The sequence below is a fragment of the Diabrotica virgifera genome, chromosome 8 (genome assembly GCF_917563875.1).
Source record: "Diabrotica virgifera virgifera chromosome 8, PGI_DIABVI_V3a".
NCBI classification, from domain to species: domain Eukaryota; kingdom Metazoa; phylum Arthropoda; class Insecta; order Coleoptera; family Chrysomelidae; genus Diabrotica; species Diabrotica virgifera.
In genome coordinates, this window is record NC_065450.1 from 197,066,634 (window position 1) to 197,088,258 (window position 21,625).

The 21,625-nt window shown below is 33.3% G+C and overlaps 1 protein-coding gene across 1 annotated transcript in view; it reads right to left on the reverse strand.

Annotated features, from left to right (window-relative positions):
* The window catches only part of LOC126889259 (endonuclease/exonuclease/phosphatase family domain-containing protein 1-like), an 82,923-nt gene that overhangs the window by 23,069 nt on the left and 38,229 nt on the right, over positions 1-21,625 (reverse strand). The window contains exon 2 of the mRNA XM_050657368.1: positions 12,329-12,732. Coding sequence (XP_050513325.1) covers positions 12,329-12,732 — 404 coding nt within the window. The remainder of the gene's footprint in view (positions 1-12,328; positions 12,733-21,625) is intronic.

Consider the following 21,625-nt stretch of genomic DNA (forward strand, 5'->3'; position numbering starts at 1 on the left):
ACTTATGTCATTGAAGAAATTAAAAGAAGAATGGTGCTCGCCAATAATTGCTACTATGGCTTAAGAAGACAGATGGCCTCAAAAATACCTAGAAAAATTAAATTGACTGTCTACAAAACACTAATAAGACCAGTGCTAACATATGGTTCAGAACAGAAACTTGGTCACTTACACAGAATGGAGGCATAAAAGAACAAGGTTTGCTTTTTGAATTATCCAAATATCTCTTTTCTTGTAAGAGCTGAAAATAAAAACACTGCTTTGAAGGTTTTTTTAATTAAAAACGTCAAACTCACTAAAATTAATAAAACAAATCAAAATTAACAACAAAAGCAAACAATTCAATAGCGGGTATGGCCACCTCTTGCACCAACGACTGCTCGCAATCTGTTTGGCATCGAATAAGGCATCGAATCGATGCCAAATATGGCATCGAATCTGGTTCATGAGTTTTCTAAATTTATTATTACCTAAGTTTAGTGGGCCTGCTACCTCCGAATTATTTTTCTCTCTAGGATCCTCAATATTTCTTCCTCTTTCTCTGTTAGACACATTACTTCAGCACCATATGTGATTACTGGTGTAATTCAGTGGCGACGCGTGACTTTTTCTGACGTGTTACCAAAACCAGATGCAAAAAATCTTATTTAAAAAAATTAAGATATGGCTAAATGTATATATACACTCACCGGCAGAAAATTCCGCCACCCAAAATTTTTGATTCCGATAAGTTTGACAATCTATGACTTTATTATTTGTACTTCGATTTTAAGATTCTTGCACGAGTTTGTAGGTACATGTATTGATGTTAATTGCTATTATTCCGGTAACAAAAATTTTTTGCTTAGATGGCATTATACGGGAGTGAATGTAAGCGTTGTTTTTTCTCCTAACTTTAAAAAATTCTGTGGAAAAATTGGAGGGCTGATTTTGTTTCATACTCCTTTTGTATTATCCTTGATGTATCACTAAGGTCTTGTTTTTTGAATTATCTGAATATCTCTTTTCTTAAAGAGCTGTAATTAAAAACAGTGCTTTGAAGGTTTATTTAATTAAAAATATCAAACGCACTAAAATTAATGAAACAAAACAAATTTAACAACAAAACAAAACAATTCAATAGCGGTTATGTCCACCTCTTGCAGCAACGACTGCTCGCAATCTGTTTAGCATCTAATAAAGATGTGTTATCCTTGCCTCGGGAATAGCCCGATATTCCTCTACCAGGGCCATAACTGTACCGAATTTTCTGGAGGCCTAGGATGACGGCGAATAGCTTTTTTTAATTCATCCCATAAATACTCAATAGGATTGAGATCTGGGCTGCATGCGGGCCATTCTAATCTTATCAATCCAACCTCTATTTTATGAGTCAATCAGTGTTTTTATTTACAAAAATTGGTACAGCTCTTACAAGAAAAGAGATATATTCGGATAATTCAAAAAGCAAAATTTTAGTGATGCCTCCGGGATAATATGACAGGACTATGAAACAAAACCAGCCCTTCCATTATTCCACAGAATGTTTTAAAGTTAGGAGGAAATACAACACTTCCGGACAACCAATTTTTGTGTTACCGGAATAATACCAAACGATATCAATACACGTACCTACAAACTGGTGGAAGAATCTTGAAAATCGGAGTACAAATAATAAAGTTATAAATTATCAAACTTAATAAAAAATTTTGGGCGGCGGAATTCTGTGCCGGTGAGTGTATAATTCACGCTGCCTAATTGCTTTCGATGTACACTTAATTAATGTTAACACCAACAACTAAACTATAACGAAACAGTAAAGAAAAACCCTTAAAATTGATATTTTCTTCAGAGAACTTCCACAATTTGGCTTTTTAATTTGACGTTTATTTGACACTCAAACTTATTGTTTGTATAATAAATTTTATCAAAAATGGTAAATAAATGTTACATTAACGTCAAACAGTATGTCATTTGTGTATCATATTTTTTTTTGGTAATGTTTTTTTATTTAATGTTCCTAGTTTGTATGATTCCTGGTTCCTGGTATTGAACGTTCGACTTCGTTTTAAAGTCCCCAAAAGAAGACCCCAGAGAAAAGCCATGTCTCTAACTCCAACAAAAATCAATGACTTCCAACAAAACCTAGAAGATGCTCTTTCTTTAGACCAAGTAGATAGTGACCCTGAGAGCACTTGGATCTATCTGAAAGATAAGGTAATCGAGGCTGCAAAAGACTGTGAGGCAGCGGTTTCCACTGGCCGTAAGCCATGGATATCCGATAATACGTGGACTGTGATTCAACGCAGAAAAGAACATAAAACTAGATACGGAACAAACGATGAATACAGAGCGTTATTGAGAGAAATCAGAAAACAGTGCCGCAAAGATAAAGCTGATTACATCTCTCAAATATGCAGAGAGATAGAGGAACATGGCTGTCGAAATGAACCGAGGGACTTATTCCAGAAGATCAAACTCCTTACCAGAGAATTTAAACCTCAAACGTGGTCTGTAATAGATAAGGAAGGTAATTTAAAGACCGATACTGATGAAATATTGGAAACATGGCGAAACTACTGTGGCGAGCTATATAAAAATAACGAGGTATCAGCAGAAAATCAGTGGCCTTCTGACTACCCTAGAGAACCTACTGTTTTACTCGCTGAAGTCAAAGATGCAATTAAATCACTAAAGAGAAATAAATCCCCAGGCATTGATTCAATACCATGTGAAATACTACAGTTACTAGGTGACAAAGGATTACATTTCATCCATTCTGTCTGTGTCGCTGTTTGGAATTCAGGAAAATGGCCATCTGATTGGTGTACCTCAATTTATATCCCACTACACAAAAAAGGAACTACTACCAGATGTGAAAACTCCCGCACACTGTCACTAATAACACATGCTAGTAAAATCTTGTTGCATATCATCAAAAACAGATTAAAAACCTATCTACATTCCCAAATACCTCAGGAACAAGCGGGGTTTGTAAAGGGTAAAGGTACAAGGGAACAAATCCTGAACCTGAGACAACTCATTGAAAAGTCTAGAGAATTTCAAGTACCTATGATTATATGCTTCGTTGACTACCAAAAGGCATTTGATTGTGTAAGCTGGATAAATCTGTGGTCAATTTTAATAGAAATGGGCGCACCAATGCACCTGGTGACACTTATTAAAAATCTGTACCAGTCTAATATAGCGACAGTACGACTAGATCAGAAGTTCTCAAACCAATTCAAGACCGAGAGAAGTGTTAGACAAGGATGCGTGTTGTCACCTGACTTATTTAACATTTATGGTGAACATGTCATGAGGATGGTTTTAGAAGGATGGGCCGGTGGAGTAACAGTAGCTGGTAGGAAAGTCTCCAATTTACGATTTGCTGATGACACTACACTTATAGCAGCAAATGAGCAAGAAATGTTTGATCTTCTGCGAAGAGTTGAGTACGAAAGCAATAAAGTTGGTCTGAAAATCAATAAAGCCAAGACAAAAATAATGGTGGTCGACAGATTTGACACTATTCAACTGACTAACATATTACAGGAATACCAGATAGTAAACACCTTTGTCTATCTCAGGTCTAGTATAACTAACGATGGTAACTGTGAAACAGAAGTTCGGAGACGTATTGGTATGGCAAAAAATGCGATGAGTCGCCCAACTAAAGTTTGGAAAGACAGATCTATCTCTCAAAATATCAAGATGAGACTGGTGAATGCCCTTGTATTCTCAATATTTCTATACGGAGCAGAGACTTGGACTCTTCGCGCATGCGAGCGCCAAAAAATTGATGGCTTTGAGATGTGGTGCTGGAGAAGAATGCTGCGCATACCTTGGACAGCTCATAGGACAAACGTTTCCATTCTAAACCAACTCAATATTAAAAAAAGGCTGTCCACATTATGTCTGCAACGAATTCTGTAATTCTTTGGTCACGTGGTTCGCAGAGGTGACGACAGTTTGCAGAGATTAATTGTTTCTGGAAACGTTCCGGGGAGAAGATCAAGAGGACGATCACCAACTAGATGGTCTGACCAAATAAAGCATTCAGCTGGAAACTCATTCTGCGAAGCTCTTAGAGCAGCTGAAGATAGAGACCAATGGAGAAACATTGTTAGGAATATTGGAAGAAATCACGATCCTCAGTAATGGGGAAACGACAGGAGAGAGAGAGAGTTTGTATGATTAAAATTTTTAAATTTACTTTAGGTTAGGTTATAAATCTCCTGTGATTAATGTTTATACTGTATTTTAATTGGGTGATTGCCCGTTAATATATAAATAAATAAATAAATAAATAAACGTCAAATTGTGTTCGCCAAAAATGTCAGGCGACTACGCTAGATGTCGCGTCAGTCATGCACGGAGCGAATAGTAATTATGTACAGAAAAACTGAGATTGGGAAATAGTTTTAAATATTTTTTTCAATAATTATAAACAATTAAAAAACCTCTTACTTGCGGATTTAATTTGCAATAACTTTTTTGTTTATAAACATTTTATAATTAAGAAAATCTCATTTTAAAGAGCAAGTTTTTTAAGAAAGTCGTCTGTTGTACATTTCCATCTACAATGCGTAGTTTTTTCACAATATAGAAATGAATGAAAAAAATCGGTTTTTTTTGCTTAAATGTTAATAATAAACCATGAAGCGGTAAAAATTTCGATACCAACGAGATGACACACCTTTTCTATAGACTTTCTCCAGATATTCCAGTTAAAAACTAGCGCCTAGTATGTTTTTTTTTTATTTTTAAAGTAGTTTTGCAGCTTTGTTTCCTGGGGTAATATACAGGGTGTCCCAAAAAGATTGGTCATAAATTATACCACAGATTCTGGGGTCAAAAATAGGTTGATTGAACCTCACTTACCTATACCTATACAATAGTGCACACAAAAAAAGTTACAGCCCTTTGAAGTTACAAAATGAAAATCAATTTTTTTTCATATATCGAAAACTGTTAGAGATTTTTCATTGAAAATGGACATGTGGCATTCTTATGGCAGCAGCATCTTAAATAAAAATTATAGTAAAATTTGTGTACCCCATAAAATTTTTATGGGGGTTTTGTTCCCTTAAACCCCCTTAAACTTTTGTGTACGTTCCAATTTAATTATTATTGTGGCACCATTAGTTAAACACACTGTTTTTAAAACATTTTTGCCTCTTAGGACTTTTTCGATAAGCCAGTGTTTATCGAGTTATTTTGAATATAATTTATCGAATCCACCACATATTTGTATATGATTATAGAGACCTGTTAATAATCTGAAAATTTATATATAATTTACATTTTTAGGTATATTTTGAAAAAGAAGCCACATCTCGATAAAAGGTGACTTATCAAAAAAAAAGACTAAGAGGCAAAAAAGTTTTAAAAACACTGTGTTTAACTAATGGTACCACAATAATAGTTTAATTGGAGCGTACATAAACATTTGGGGGGTTTAAAGGCACAAAACTCCCACAAAAATTGTATGTAAATATATTAAAAAAGTAGCCGCATCTCGATAAAAACTCGCTTATCGAAAAAATACTAAGAGGCAAAAAGTTTTAAAAACGTTGTGTTTAACTAATGGTACCACAATAATGAATTAATTGGAACGTACATAAAAGTTTGGGGAGTTTAAGGGATCAAAACCCCCATAAAATTTTTATGGGGTGGACAAATCTCACTATAATTTTGTTTTAAGATGATCTTGCGATAAGAATTATACACGTCCATTTTCAATAAAAAATCTTTAATAGTTTTCGATATATTGAAAAAAATTGATTTTCATTTTGAAACTTCAAAGGGCTATAACTTTCTTTATGAGCACATTTGTACTAAGGTAAGTTAGGTTCAATCGAACTATTATTGACTCCAGAATGTGTGGTATAATTTATGACCAATCTTTTCGGGACACCCTGTATATACATATTACGTACTGATTTTCATATACAGTGCGTCCATAATGTAACGCATAAATTCATTATTTCGTAGACCGGCAATATTAAGGAAAAATTCCGAAACAGGTCGATTTTTATTTTTAAATTCCGATATTTTGGCATATTTATCATACTAGTGACGACATCCATCTGGGCATGATGACGTAATCGATGTTTTTTTAATGAGAATAGGGGTCATGTGATAGCTCATTTGAAAGGGTATTTAATTCTCTATTCACTAATGTAAATATTAACATATTTATTTATACAAGGTGTTTAAAAAAACATTTTTTTAATTAAAATAATTGAGACAAAAAGAAGAATGTATGTAATTTATTTAATTCAAAATACGACAGCAAATAAATGTTTATTTGACAAATAAATATTATTTTTCGCTTAAATTTAATGTTAAAGCTGCCACCCACCTGTCTATTGACAGTTTGAACATTTCGTTTAAACGAAAATCAATGTTTATTTGTCAAATAAAATTTTTTTCTCTTTACTGACAGTAGTAAAATGCATTTTGAATTAAAATAAATTACATATATTCTTCGTTTTGTCTCACTTATTTTAATTAAAAAAAATGTTTTTTGAACACCCTGTATAAATAATTATGTTAATGTTTATACTATTGGATAGAGAATTGAATACCCTTTTAGATGAGCTATCACATGACCCCTGTTCCCATTAAAAATCGAGCTGTTTCGGGATTTTTCCTTAAAGTCGCCGGTTTACGAAATAACGAATTTATGCGTTACTTTATGGACGCACTGTAGATAACAAAAAAAGATCTTTTTTGATAGATACAACACAAGAAAAATACCAGACAGTCTTTTATTTGAAAAGAAAAACACTGTAATAATTATTCATCGATATCAGTAAGTCACCCGATTATCAATGATCCAATTGTTAAACAAAAAATTAATGTCGTGTGAACTCTTGAAATAGACATTGTATGATAAAAAATATTCAAATTATCGTTACATGGCATAAATCTACATTAAAATAGGTATTTCAAAAACAGCTTTTAATATTTCAATATTAATACTACAGGGGCATTAGTGTGATAGCATGTATGGACAGGTTATATGGGAAAATACTGAAACAAAAATTGGAAAAACCTATCTCAAAAAAATCGTAGATGATCAAGCAGTATTTACTTCAGGAAGGTCCTGCATAGACCGCATACATACACACCAACAATTAATTGAGAAAATAATGGCAAAAAATATGTCGGTAAACATGGCTGTGGGGCACTGCTTGAAAACTACCCGTCGTCAACAACTACCCCGGGTTCGAAAGTAAATAAAAGTCTCTTTATTAAAAAACCTCTATTGGGAACATAGAGTTATATATTAGCATAGAGAGAGTGTCATTCAGAGCGAAGTGACGACACCATCTTTTTTATTTGGATTAGTGCTGTTTCACTCTTACGCATAGTAAAGCTGCGAGAGTTGTCCTCCCCTTCCGTACATATACTCACACTTAATGTCATCTTACTTTCTCGATACAATGTGTTAGAAGGAGATGCCGCAAACCAGTCCATGAGATCTTGTCGTCAAGAAGCGCGGAAGGTAGGCTCACTCTATGTTAATATATACCTCTATGATTGGGAATGCAACGAAGCGATGCAAATCCAACGTTGAATAAAATGGCGGCCGCTTCGTTAACACGTTGAAGTTTAGCCTAAATTGACATTGACGTTCACCCGAAAATTCTTAAACAGTTTCAAAGCGCTGACACAGCGCACTGGTCTAGTGAACGCACCCAATAACACGTGTTTAAGTGTAGATCAATCGCGGTGCGGTTTTATAACAATATTTTATAACTTTCTTTGATGTATACCGACATCTGTTGGATAACATAAAACATGCTACATAACCAGCCAAATGTTATATAACACTGTGTTTTAAAACTTTTTTATTTAAAATTCTTTAACAAGTTACAAAACTTTGTTACTTAACATGTTTTGTTACATAGTCTGGACCCGGCTTTATTCTAAAACATTGTTTTTTTAATTGTTAATGAAGCGCTTATGAGAGGACGGGCGATCGGACTGCATTAACTAAAAAACAATGTTTTAAAATGAAATAAGCCCAAAACACTTATCGGAAGCTAGATAGAATAAGGTTTGAACCTGAATTTAGACACTTCGTAATTTCAATGTTCCCCATGGTCAAAAAAACCTACAATAATATCTGTCCGGGCCGAAAAAATTGATTTTTATCATTTAAAAAAATTGTTAAAACTCACTCTGTATACAAATTTCCGATCAATAAATTTTTACGGGCAGTATTTTTCGTATATTTTTAAGGGTATATAAAAAGTATTGTCTAGACGTCATCAAAATTTAACAATACCGAGTTCCCAACAGGATGCAAATCAATAAAACGAGGAGGAAATAATGCGACAAAGAATATACGTTAGGTATAAGTATTTTTAGCTAGAATACGAACTATATATAGGTGTATACTTAAATAAAAATAATATGTATGCGGTTGTGTCGTCGTTTTTGTCCACGAACGTCAAACCATTAATCTCTTTATCTAATCTACTTTACTACCTAATTACCTAAAAAATACTATCTTCGCGTATTCAGAGTTTAATATTATATATGGAAAGCAAATCTCGAAAACGACTTGCACGATTTTTATAGGTTCTAGTCTTGTGATGCGGTCGATATCATGGTGGTATTTACATTGTTGTCAGATCTTCCGTTTTTCTAAAAATCTAATGAACTTTCTTATTTTAAATAGATCACCCTGTATATTTTTTGCGTTCTAACCTAATTTTTCAGTAGAGCATTTTGAGAGTTTGAAAGAGCCTCTAAATTCTTGAAAATTTCAAAACGAGTTGCCAATGTGATTTCCAACTTACCACATTACCGGTGTAATGAAATTTATTAACTGGTATTAGACAATTGTTTAATGAATACCTATTTTTTAATGATTTTCTTCAGAATACACACAAAAACAGGATTGCCAACCCAAAAACGAAAATTAAATGTAAAATACAAAAGTTATTCGATTTTTAATTATGATTTTTTGACATAATATATATTGTACTAGTGACGTCATCCATCTGGGCGTGATGACGCAATCGACTATTTTTTTAAATGAGAATAGGGGTCGTGTGCTAGCTCATTTGAAAGGTTATTCAATTCTCTATACAGTACTATAAACATTAAGATCATTATTTATACAGGGTGTCCAAAATATTTTTTGAATTATTAATTAAACAATTAATTTACCCTAATATTAATTAAACAATTAATTTTTTTGGACACCCTGTATAATTAATCATGTTAATGTTTATATTACTGAATAGGAAATTGAATAACCTTTCAAATGAGCTAGCACTCGACCCTTATTCCCATTTAAAAAAATAGTCGATTACGTCATCACGCTAAAATGAATGACGTCACTAGTACGATATATATGTAAAAAATCATAATTTAAAAATCGAATAACTTTTGTATTTTACATTTTTTTCTAATTCTGTAAATAAAGCAGTTTACAAGGGGGTCAAAATATAGTGAATAACCCTGTACATTCACTGGGGCCGACCGACCGGCTCTGTCCCGTCATACAGCTGACCGACTATAATAACTTTTATTTATATTTAATTTAGAATGTGTGTACTGATTTTCAGCCTTAGTAAATGGATGTAATTACCTTCGTAGGAAAGCAACTTTGATACCCTCTCAGTAACCCCTGTTCTATGTTTCGCTTGACCGACCGCAGTATGTTTCTCTACACAATCACAGTAATCAACTGTGAAAAATCTAGCTTTAGTAAATTCAAAGAGATTTTTCAGCGCTGCCTCTTGGACTGTACAGTTCAGTTTGGTGACAACGTCACTGAATTAATCAAAAATTTTAGTGCTTTGCAGGTTAATGCAATTAATGCAATTAATGACAGATTAACGGCATCCTACGTTTGCCGTGATTGGTCGTTGTCGTTATCCTAGCGTATTCAAAACTTTGTCTCAGGAGTGCAAAATTGCAAAATTGGAACCGTCAAAATCGAGAGGGACCCTACTGATTCGTTAGCATTATATTATACTGTATCTGAACATAGTCAAAGTTGACGTAAACTGACAAGTATTGTTCATTTAAATTCATGATAGACATGCGCCGTATGGCTATATCTGTCCTTCAGAGCCTACTATGATGACAATAATTTTGGATCAGTGGATAAAAAAAAAACAGTAAATCACATAACTAGTTATCAACTGGTTTACCAGTCATCATCAGTGCTTACCTAAAATGAATATAACCTGGTAAAATATTGCAAAGATTTTGAAATTTTGACTACAGTTAAGAAAAGTTGTAGGTTATACTCACTTTTGAGTTTGACATTGAGCTTGTGCTTTCTTAATGATACATCCCCCTAGATTATTTAAGACATTTTTACACCTCAGTCACCCCCATTGTGATTTCTTTTTCTTTTTAAACTTACACAAATTCCAACAGCTGCCAATAAGTTAAATAAATTCGATAACTTTAAATCAACACAAAATTGCTTTTTTAAATCTTAGGTCTCTTGACAACAAGATTTGTTTACTGACTTCTCGAGTTACTGAGTTCTCGAATACTAACATTTGTGTAATGTGGTTTGCCTAACCACCTCCACTGACAGTATACGTGAATACATTTTAACTACAACATCTGGTTTACTGAATTTTAAATGATAATTTTCACAATGGAGTGTGTTGTTACATAATTTCTAATTTTAACAAGCTGTACACCATAGTCTTTAAATATGACAGGTTAATTTTTCAACCTCCTGTGGAACTGTCATTTCTGTCTTGTCGTCGTTCAGAGGTTTCTATCCATTTCATTGTCACTTGCTGCCAAACTTCCACCACGTGAACAAGTCATATCACAGCTCAGATGTTACCTGGAGCATATTAGTAAAAATAAACTGCTCGTCAAAAGTTAGGGACATAGAAAATTCTGCTGAATTTTCATAGTAGATTTTTCGTGAACAGATTAACGGATTCCGCTATTTTTTTTTATTATTTTAGATTTTTCTTTAGTATTTACACAGTTATGCAAAGGTTTACTCAAACTTTTTTTTTGTACTTATACCGGGTGGAAGAAAAGAAATGTTTTTCTTGTGTTAAGTTTGAGATGCCCTGTAGGGAGGACGAGGTACAAATGTGAGTATACATCGAAATCGTATTGTAGTCTTATGTTTTGTGAAGATTTTGTTTTTTGAATGTCCCTGATATCTTTAAAAACAAAAAAATAGACGGTTTTGTAGTTTAACATGTGTTTTAACCAAAACAAAAGTTTGAGACACCTTGTAGAGAGAAAAAGGGACAAAGGTGAGTATACCTCGATATTATGTTGTAGTCTCATATTTTGTGAATATTTTATTTTTTTAATTTCTCTGATATCTTTAATAACAAAGAAACTAGATGGTATTACTCTTTAATATGTGTTTCTGTGTTTCACATGTGTGATGTGATACATGTCGTCAGTTACAACACATATTAAAGAGTAATACCGTCTAGTTTCTTTGTTATTAAAGATATTAGAGAAACTAAAAAAAAAATATTCACAAAATATGAGACTACAACATAATATCGAGGTATACTCACCTTTGTCCCTTTTTCTCTCTACAAGGTGTCTCAAACTTTTGTTTTGGTTAAAAAACATGTTCAACTACAAAACCGTCTATTTTTTTGTTTTTAAAGATATCAGGGACATTCAAAAAACAAAATCTTCACAAAACATAAGACTACAATACGATTTCGATGTATACTCACATTTGTACCTCGTCCTCCCTACAGGGTGTGTCAAACTTAACATAAGAAAAACATTTCTTTTCTTCCACCCGGTATAAGTACAAAAAAAAAGTTTGAGTAAACCTTTGCATAACTGTGTAAATACTAAAGAAAAATCTAAAATAATAAAAAAAAAAATAGCGGACTCCGTTAATCTGTTCACGAAAAATCTACTATGAAAATTCAGCAGAATTTTCTATATCCCTAACTTTTGACGAGCAGTTTATTTCAAACATCCACGCTTAAGTTAGCATTTTCAACCGATGTTTCCTTGACGGATTACTTTTACAGGGCTTTGACCCTCATATTTTTGTAAATTATAGCTTGGTGGTTAGCATGTAAACTTAACGTGAGTATAACCTACAACTTTTCTTAACTGTAGTCAAAATTTCAAAATCTTTGCATTATTTTACCAGCTTATATTCATTTTAGGTAAGCACTGATGATGACTGGTAAACCAGTCGAAAACTAGTTATGTGATTGTAATGTAGCCCTTTTTAGGGATTTTAAACATATACCTTTTTAAAGGATTTTAATGTTTTTTGTATTACATGGTATACAGCCAGCTACAGGAAAACTTTTTCCTTGTGGATTTTTATAAAAAAAGTACTTACCCATTCTCTAGAATCGTCCTACAAATGACCTCCTTGACACCCAGATTCCCGGCTTTCTCGTAGGCGAGTTCGTGCAGGTTCCAAGACGCCACCCTCACGGCTGGTTCGTCGTTTCTCGTGAAGTTAAAAACTTCCCTCACGACCGGCCTGGGCGAGTACGCCGACAGCAATTCGAAGATATCTATGGCGCTGGACGTGCTCAGTCCGTTCCTGATGGCCAGTCTTTGAGGCATTCCGTTGGGTTTGTTGTTGGACTGATTGGGCATGGTGTAGCCGTTGGTGAGGATGCTGGGCCGGTTCTCGTCGATCTCGAACACTTCGTCATCGTCTTCTGTTGTCAGGTATCTGCCGATGGTGGCTAGTCGTAAGTTGTCTAAGCACTTCACTTTTATAAGATCGTCTACCTAGAGAAAAAAAAAAGAAATTAATGTTTAGAGAGATATTGAAACTTTCTACGAAGACATGGACAATATTTTAAAATCCATATAATCATAATGGGAAATTGTAACGCAAAAGTTACAATTAGTTGTAGTTAAAAGTTAATGAGGAATAAAAAGGAGAAGCATGTTACAGGAGGATACGGTCTGGGAAACAGAAACCAAATGCAGTGGAGGCTGGTCAGGGTCGGCAGCTGGGCAGTGCCGACCCACACATTTATGGACACATTATAGATTTTTTTTAAATATTTAATTTAATCAGAGTTGATAATATTCGTTTCTGTGAAATAAAAAAATATCTGTGAGATAATACAGACTAAATTTTATTCATTGTTTTTTAAAAAATTCGATCGGAAGTGACTTTTCAAATTAATGATCCTATAGCCATGAACCCTATTGCGATAGGCCTGCTTCGGCAAGCCGTCCCCAGATTGACGATTTGCGTGTAATAAGAAGCTATGGAATATTAGCCGATAGGTAACCAATTATACATTCCCCGTACTTGCCATTCATTTGAATGGCAAGTCCGGCAGATACCAATCTGCCGATCGGTGATCTGCAAACGGCAGCAAGGCACGTACCTAGCCACGTACCTTACTAGCGCGCCCGGGATGAAACTATGAAATAAGTAGTTTTACGTCGTTTAATTAATGATATTGTAGTTTTTTTAAGTTGTCAGGAATTTTATTGTATAGTACTTACATATACAGGAAGTTAATTATAGAGAACAAATAAAATTGTTTAACAAATACGATCTGGAATTTTCTAATTTACTTTCTGTCTCGAAGAGATTTAGCGGCGTACCTAAAACAGCACAGAACGAAAGAATCAATTAGTAGTTACATTTTGATCCTTTTTGGTAGAAGTAGACGAAATTACTGATAGAGGTAACATGTCATTCACAATTATCAATTGTTCTTCGATACGCGTTACGTCTAATATTTATGAGAGGTTTTTAGGTTTTCAGACGTGAGTAGAAGCCATAAGACAGAATATATTTTTGGTGTTTTAAAGGACAGATTAAAATTTTTTGATATCAAAAATAAATTGGTAAGGCAGACTTATGACGGCGCTGCCTTGATGTCCGGTGCATTGTATGGTCTCCAAGTAAAAGTTAAAACTATTACACCCACGCTTTATTTGCTCACTGTCAAAGTTACGCCAAAGAATTTTCAAAATACCTATTAGACAAGTTCATTAAAAATTATCCATCATTCTTTAATCAAATAAAATAAGAAAATGAAATTTTATATGCTGATTCAAATATTTTCGGAAGGTGGGATAAGTTACAAAGTATTTATAATTTTATATACTGCAGTTCATTAGGTACAACAAACTGTTCCCGAAATTAATAAATTATTGTTCTCAAATGTGGGCAAATTCTGCCTCAAATGAACGCTATTTCTCTTGTCTCAAAAGAGTAAAAACGTATTGTCGAAACACCATGAAACGAGAGAGTGTCTCAAATGTAAAAAAAAAACTTTTAAAATCTCTCCAAAACAATAATAAATTTTATAATGACGTTATAACCCATTTTGCTACTTAGAAACAACATAGACTAGAGTTAATTTATCAACAGGTTTAGGTTCTAAATTTATAGGAAAAAATAAAAAAAAACAAAAAAAAATGAAAATAAACAAAAACCAAAAATCTCCTATGAAATTAAAGCGTTTTAATTAGATGACATACCTATCTGAGGAGACAAAACCTTTCCGGCCCAGTCCCTAAAGCCACGAACCGCCACTGACCAAAGGGGTGATAGGCTTATCAAATCTTGACAAAATAATAATTTTGTTATAGCTAATACATTGGTTAAAATGCCAAAGAGAAGACTATACACGCGGAAGTCACTAACAGATTAAGAAGAGAGAATTGGGAGACACCAAAGAGACTATGTTTTAATTAGACAAAGATACTGGAACGCAATTATATCAGCACAAACATTTCCGAGTACCTACCGACATAAGAGAGACAGTTCCCCAATAGGAAGACGATCAGTGGGAAGACCACGAAAATGATGGAACGACAACTTACTAGAGGCACATTGAAAAAACAGACAGAGTAATGTATATACATAAAGAAGAAGAAGACATAGGACATCACAATCCAGCAGTGGCTAAAATTAGGCTCATAATTAGCGTGACCAACTTCAATTCAGTCGAATTCGGGACAAGGCTGAAAAAAATACCTGAAATCCGGGACTTTTCAATGAAAATCGGGCCATTTTTTAATATAAAACTTTAATATCATCATTTTATTGATTATTTAACATTTTTGTGTTGACTATGATATTTCAGATGCGATTAAGCCATAATTGGTTGTAATGATAATTACATATTTGTTAGTTTTTGACGTTTCGACTTCCAATCCGGAAATCGTTCTCAAAAAAGGAAAAATGAGAAAATCAACTAATGTTGATTTCCATTTAAATATAACAAGTTATTATAAAAATTTAATTATTACTACAACCAATAGGGAACTTGCATAAAATTTTAAATTCGAAAAAAATGGTATAAATCACAACAGAACATAATTTAGAACCTGTATCAAAAATAAAAAAGTTTTGTTTGTCTTTCGTTTGGCCCCTAAAGGCGACTAAAAATTCAACTTATACCAGCCACCCCAAAACGCGCCATGACGTCACTGGGTTGTATGTTTACATTCTACACCAATTGTATATATAATTTTAAATTAGACATTATAAACGTCAGTAGAAAATACAGTTATGTGACGTTACAAATGTTTTTGATCGTTTGAACTATTCATAGAAAATTTGTACTTTTACAAAATGGTTTTATTTTCAATAGTAAACCTTCTTTCCTTCCAAGAAGACTTTAAATGTGTACTTGCTAAGTTATTATGAGTTTTTGAAGCGTGAAATTTTGGAAATCTCATTTTTATACAAAACTGAACATTATTATGTAATTAAAAAAAAAATGTGCAAGTTCCCTATTGTGGTTTAATCCCATCAAAAAATAAAATTGTCAAACATGCCACAAGAAATCAGCTTAAGAACATTTTTTGTTGATTACTTCTTACTTACTATCATATTTGTCGAACGATGGAATTAGAAGAATAACGTATTCAAAATAGAATTTTACCAAAACGTTGAAAATTCGGATAGCCCGGAAGCCTTGTTCGGGACGCAGGGACACGACTTCGTAATTCGGACCATGTCCCGGATTTTCCGGGCTAGTTGGTCACACTACTCATAATGAAAATAATAAAACGAAGAACAACAGACGCACAAATCGGTAAAAGTAAATTAAGGAATCTACTCGACGCGTGACAGATGAAATCAATAATCGATTAATGAATGTCAAAGAACAAATTCTGAAAAGTATTAAAACGGATACAAATGTTTATTAATAAAGACAAAAATAGATGAGTTAAAAATAAATTCTGGCACCAATCAGTCACCAAAAATGCATGATGGAGGAAATTTTAGATTAAATGGAAGAAAGATGTCAACATAAACACAAAGATAATCAGATGTAAAAAAAGTGGATAAACAAATAAAATACAAAATTAAGCTAGCGAAAGAAGAATGGTTAAAAGAACGATGTGCAGATAATAGAAGAGTACCAGAAGAGACATCATAGTTAACACACACACAAAAATTGTAGAATTAATTCACAACAATAGAAACAGAAAACCTGGATTACCGCGAGATACCAATGGGAAACTAGTGTTGAATACTAACGAAAAAATAAAGAGATTGTTAGACTACATCAACGAGTTGTTCAAAGGAAAAAGTATAGAACAGATGGAAGTAGAAGATGGTGCGGTTTTAAAGATATTACAAGCGGAAATTAAAAAGATATTAAAAAAGGCCAACGTCGCAGTATAAAATTCTATAGAATCTACGACTTGGTGTGGAATAAACTGGTGTCTGATCGGCCTATGGAGGAGCGGTATGGCAAGGGATAAGGGCTTGCGGCTTGGTGATACTCCTCCATAGACCCCTACCGAAGGGCGTTGACGCCTAATAACAGTGTATTTAGAGGTATATAAAGGTGTATTTAGAAGTGTATAAAGAGGAAATTAAAATGGCATTAAAAAACAACAAAAATGGCAAATCATCTAGTAAATACTAACATATTAAATGATTTGTAATTGGACGGTATCTTTCCGTGTTTCCTTTTATTCAATGTTTTGTAATAACTATTCTGAAAGCGAATATCTGATAAAATTTTAGTGCTAATGCACCAAAGATCTTGCACTTTATAACATGTCTTCTCGTTTTAGAAAAATAAAATAAAAACAACCCGAAAAGAGCATGTTGAACGAATCATGTAAACAAAAATCCTAGAAATTCGCAATTTGCGGTTCAATGCTTGACCCAATCGGTATTAATATCTGCAATTGACTTTTGAAGTAATTGATTGACACTTCCAACAAGAACATAGACGACCTTATAACCTCGGAGCTACCGCTTAATCGGAGCTAATATTTTTTTATAAGAAAAAAACTTGGAGAGAGGGAGTAACGAAGGCGATGAGCGCAAGAGATCTTAGAGAGGGCCAATGGGATGATAGAGTGTCATGGAAATTAAGCATCGGACAACGTCGCAAGACGTTTTAAAACCGATTGATATATATATAAGAAAAAAACTTAAGTCTGTATATTTTTGATAAATATGTTAGTAGGGGAGGAAAATATGCTAAATTTGCAGTTACTCGAGCGTTATGGGGGCCTATTGAGTTGTGCAGATTAGGCCCTAAAACCAAAAAAATTTAAGTTTTCCATAAGTGGGAGACTTTTCATTTTTTAATTTAATTTTCCATTTCCAACAATCGTTTTTTCCGATTATAGCGCAATCTATCCATAATTCGAAAAAATGTCTCGGATAAAAGTTCCTTATTTTTACGTAAAGAATCCAAATCTGCAATAAAAAATGGGGCTCATATTTAAGATTTTAAAGTAAGCCTCCACCCCACCCCCGTGGGGGTCCTGTTTGGTTACATTCGATAGATTTTTCAAAAATATTGAATACGAGTATTTTGCAGTTTTTCGATCTGATGTTCATTTCGCAAAATATCACAGGGTTCGTATTTAAAATTTTAAATTTACCCCCCACCCCTCTCCGTAGAGGTCGTGATGGGTATTATTCGATAGATTTTTGAAAAACATTGAACAGGTATTTTCTAGTTTTTCGATCTCACCGCCATTTCGCGAAATATTCGCTTTTTTTGTAAAACTTTATGACTCGCCCATTTCCTTAGGCCCCCTCAATTCGTCAGATTTTTGAAATATGCACTGTTTTGCATGTACTTAACTTACCTTATCTTAATCTGACTATTTCGAGTTTGTCTAAGGATAGATTTTTTTTGATCCCCCTTAACGAACTCCCCTGTATTAAAAGCCAATAATGGTAGAGGTACTTTAACAGGGTACAAGGTTTCTCCCCATGTGATACTCTGAAGCGCTCGAGTAACTACAAAAATCCCCGCTTGGGCTCCCCTACCATGTAGATAATATATAGGAAATCACGTACCAGCATTTTTAAACTAAAGCCGGCCACTAACAGTACTGCCGTGTCGTTCGACAAGATCGTCGATGATATCAATTTCTGCAGTATGTACCTACTGCAGCAGACAGGCCAATCTGTTTGCGGTCAAATTGCACGATTTCGTTGGATGCAAGGTCATACACGATCACAATTTTTGCCAAATCGAATTTGTCGAATTCGACAAATTTGATCGACGCAGCAGTATCGTGAGTGGCCGGCTTAATGAAACAATGAAATGAAAATAATGAAACAAAAGTGTATTTAAATAACCTGCGTATCAACAACGAGATACGATATCATCAAAATTAATCAACCAAGTACATACTCGAAAATGCCCAAGGAGTTATTTTTTTCTTGACGTTTCGTACTATACTATGACTGTGATAGATTTTATCAAAAGCGATGTGATGAATTCGTTATGGGATTCGGTTTTATTTATATTTCTCCATCTCTTCTTTTCTCCGCATTTTTCTATACCTATACCTCTTATTTCCAAGTTTCACTATGTCCTCATCTAGTCTTTTCAAAACTTGGTATATTTAATTTTCCTCGTTAAGTGTAGTTCTTAGGAACGATCTAGCAGTTGTCAAATTTGCGCATCTTAACTGCATATAGATTAAAGACAGAAGATCAGAAGAAATACTAGATAATTATTAGATATTATGGAGCAAAGTAGACAATACAAGAACCTTGGCAGACGAATGCAGAAGAAAGCAAAGAGAAATAAAAAAAATACGAGCTGTTAAAGAAAAGAGGATGTCGGATATACGAGTATGTTCAAATATGGAAGAATTTGAAAATAAACATGACATGTTCAAGATGCACAATAAAGTTCGGGAAGTGGCCGATCTGTATAATAAGAAAAACACTAATAATCTAGTATCTAGTAAATGATGCAGAAAAAGTTATTATTTATGAATGAGAAATACTTTAAAAGTAACTGTGTGACTGAATTATTTCAAGATGTCAGGCCACACACTCAGGGCGATATGTAAATCAAGAAGGACCTGAAATTTGAAAATCTGAAGTTCTTCATGCAATAAAATCATCCGAAGCCAAGAAAGTAACTGGACTAGACAACATCCCAGCTGAACTCTTAAAAATGATACGAGCAGTGTTCCAGTTAAGCTTTTTAATGGAGTATATAATATACTATGTAGTGGTGAAATATCTGAGAAATAGTTTAAATCTGGTTTTATCAATTTTGAAGAAGCAGCGGGCAAAAATTTTTCTTCGCATTATTCATGCAAGAATAAGAAGGCATTGCGAAAGAGACATTTTTGGCTTAAATGTACTCTTCAAAAAATGCCGCGACCAACGTAAACAATTTGATGGCCTTGGCTGAGCAATTAACCAGACAATTTATTTTAAAAACAAACAATTTTTTTCAATCAGAGGAATTTTTTCTGTATTTCTAACTCTAAATATATGTACATAACAAACTAATATACTACTATCTAAAAAATACACTGTTTTGGATGTAAACATTTTTTTTGTATAAATTTATTTTTTTTGTATTTTTTTTATTCTTTTTTTTTATGTTTTTTTTTACTACGCTAAGACATAAACCCGATTCAACATCTCGGAGATTTACATCTTAGTTTTTTTTCTTTTTTTCCTTTTTTTTTCTCTTTTTTTTGGTTTTTTTTTCTCTTTTTTTTTCAATTATATACAATAATTACTTAAATCTACAGGGTTAAAAAATTAACAACAAAACAAACATGTTTGTTTTTTTTAACAAACATGCCTGTTTTGTTTTAACAAAATTACTTAAATACAGGGTTAATTATATTGCTACAATTTATGTTTACAGTTTTTGATATGTTCGTAAATTGTTTTTAATGTATTAATATCTTCAGAAAAAATCAAATTGCTCAGGTAGACGGGAAGTGGAATTTTTAAAATATTAAGATTATCATAAAATTTGTTTATATTTACTGATTGATGGGAACATTCGAGGAGAATATGTAGTAGATCACTTTCTTTTCCACACTCACAGTTAGGTGACTCTGGGATACCCAAACTGAACATATGAAGGGGGGTAAGAGCGTGATTACATCTCAATATATTTATAACTCTTATGAAATGGCGATTTGATATAGAATTGAACCATTTTTTATGGGAATTTCAGGCTGCATTTGTTTGTAAATACTTTCAGTTTTCGTGTTTCAATAATACGTTTGCCAGTTTTCTTTTTGATGTCGTTTACTAATAATATCAATATCAATATAAACATATTGTTATCATCTGCTTTCTCTTACTTTTATAATAATTAGTATTTATTTAATTAATTAGTCAATTGTCGCAAATCATACATAAAAATTAAAAAAAATCTCAGGGTGCCTTTTTATCATACAAAAAAAATAACTAAATTATCTTCGGTTATACTTATCCTTTCTCGTGGTTTCAGTATCTCTTAGTGGATCCTTATCGGATAAAATAGGAAAAGGAAATAAATAGAAATACCATAAATAAGCACATACAAATATCTTTTATTATCAAAAGCAATACTCTGAAAATTTATCAATTAAATCCTGTGGGGATAACTGTCCCAATGAAACTCTTAGCACATAAATTAATTTTAATTTAACAAATATTTATCGGTTTGTTCTTGATAACATTGATAAAACAAACTAAACAAACAAATTTAGATATTCGCAAAACCACTTATACTTCCTATTAAATTTTTGAAATATTGGAATCTTAGTTCATATGCTTTTACTCAAAAAAATTAACTTCTGAACATAAAGAAAATCTATCACATAAGTTATTGACTGACCTTTTGATTCACACACAATGATGTCTCCTCTTGACCCAAACAGCTCTTCATTGTTGATTATGTTAGGCTACCCATCGAAGCCCTCTCCGTTCTCAGTATCAATCCAACAGCATACCAGCAACTAATTCTCCAAAACACGAGCCAGACCTCTTTTGACCAGTACTCGTTAAAAAAAACTCCAAAATTCTCTCCTCTCTTTCTAACAATAATATTCTCTCCCTTAGACTTTACAGAATCAAAGAGGTATTTCTTCTCAATTTGATCTGTCTCTCGTTCCACTTTTCAGCTACACTCTTCACTATCTAACAACCACTGGTACTTGCTTCTGAACTATTCACGAAAACTTTGACTGCTCTTCCGCGATGCCGGTCACATAATAATCTCCTTTTTCAAACTATCTGAACATTCAACCTTCTCTCATCGCCATTCCACTTTTTTCATTCTAAAAACCCATGCATCCTTCCAAACAATTACTTCTACTCATGATATTTACTTTTCGGGAATTCTACAAATTTACTTGGGGCTTAAACAACGAGGCTTAAAATTCCAACTTTCTCTACAATATTTTT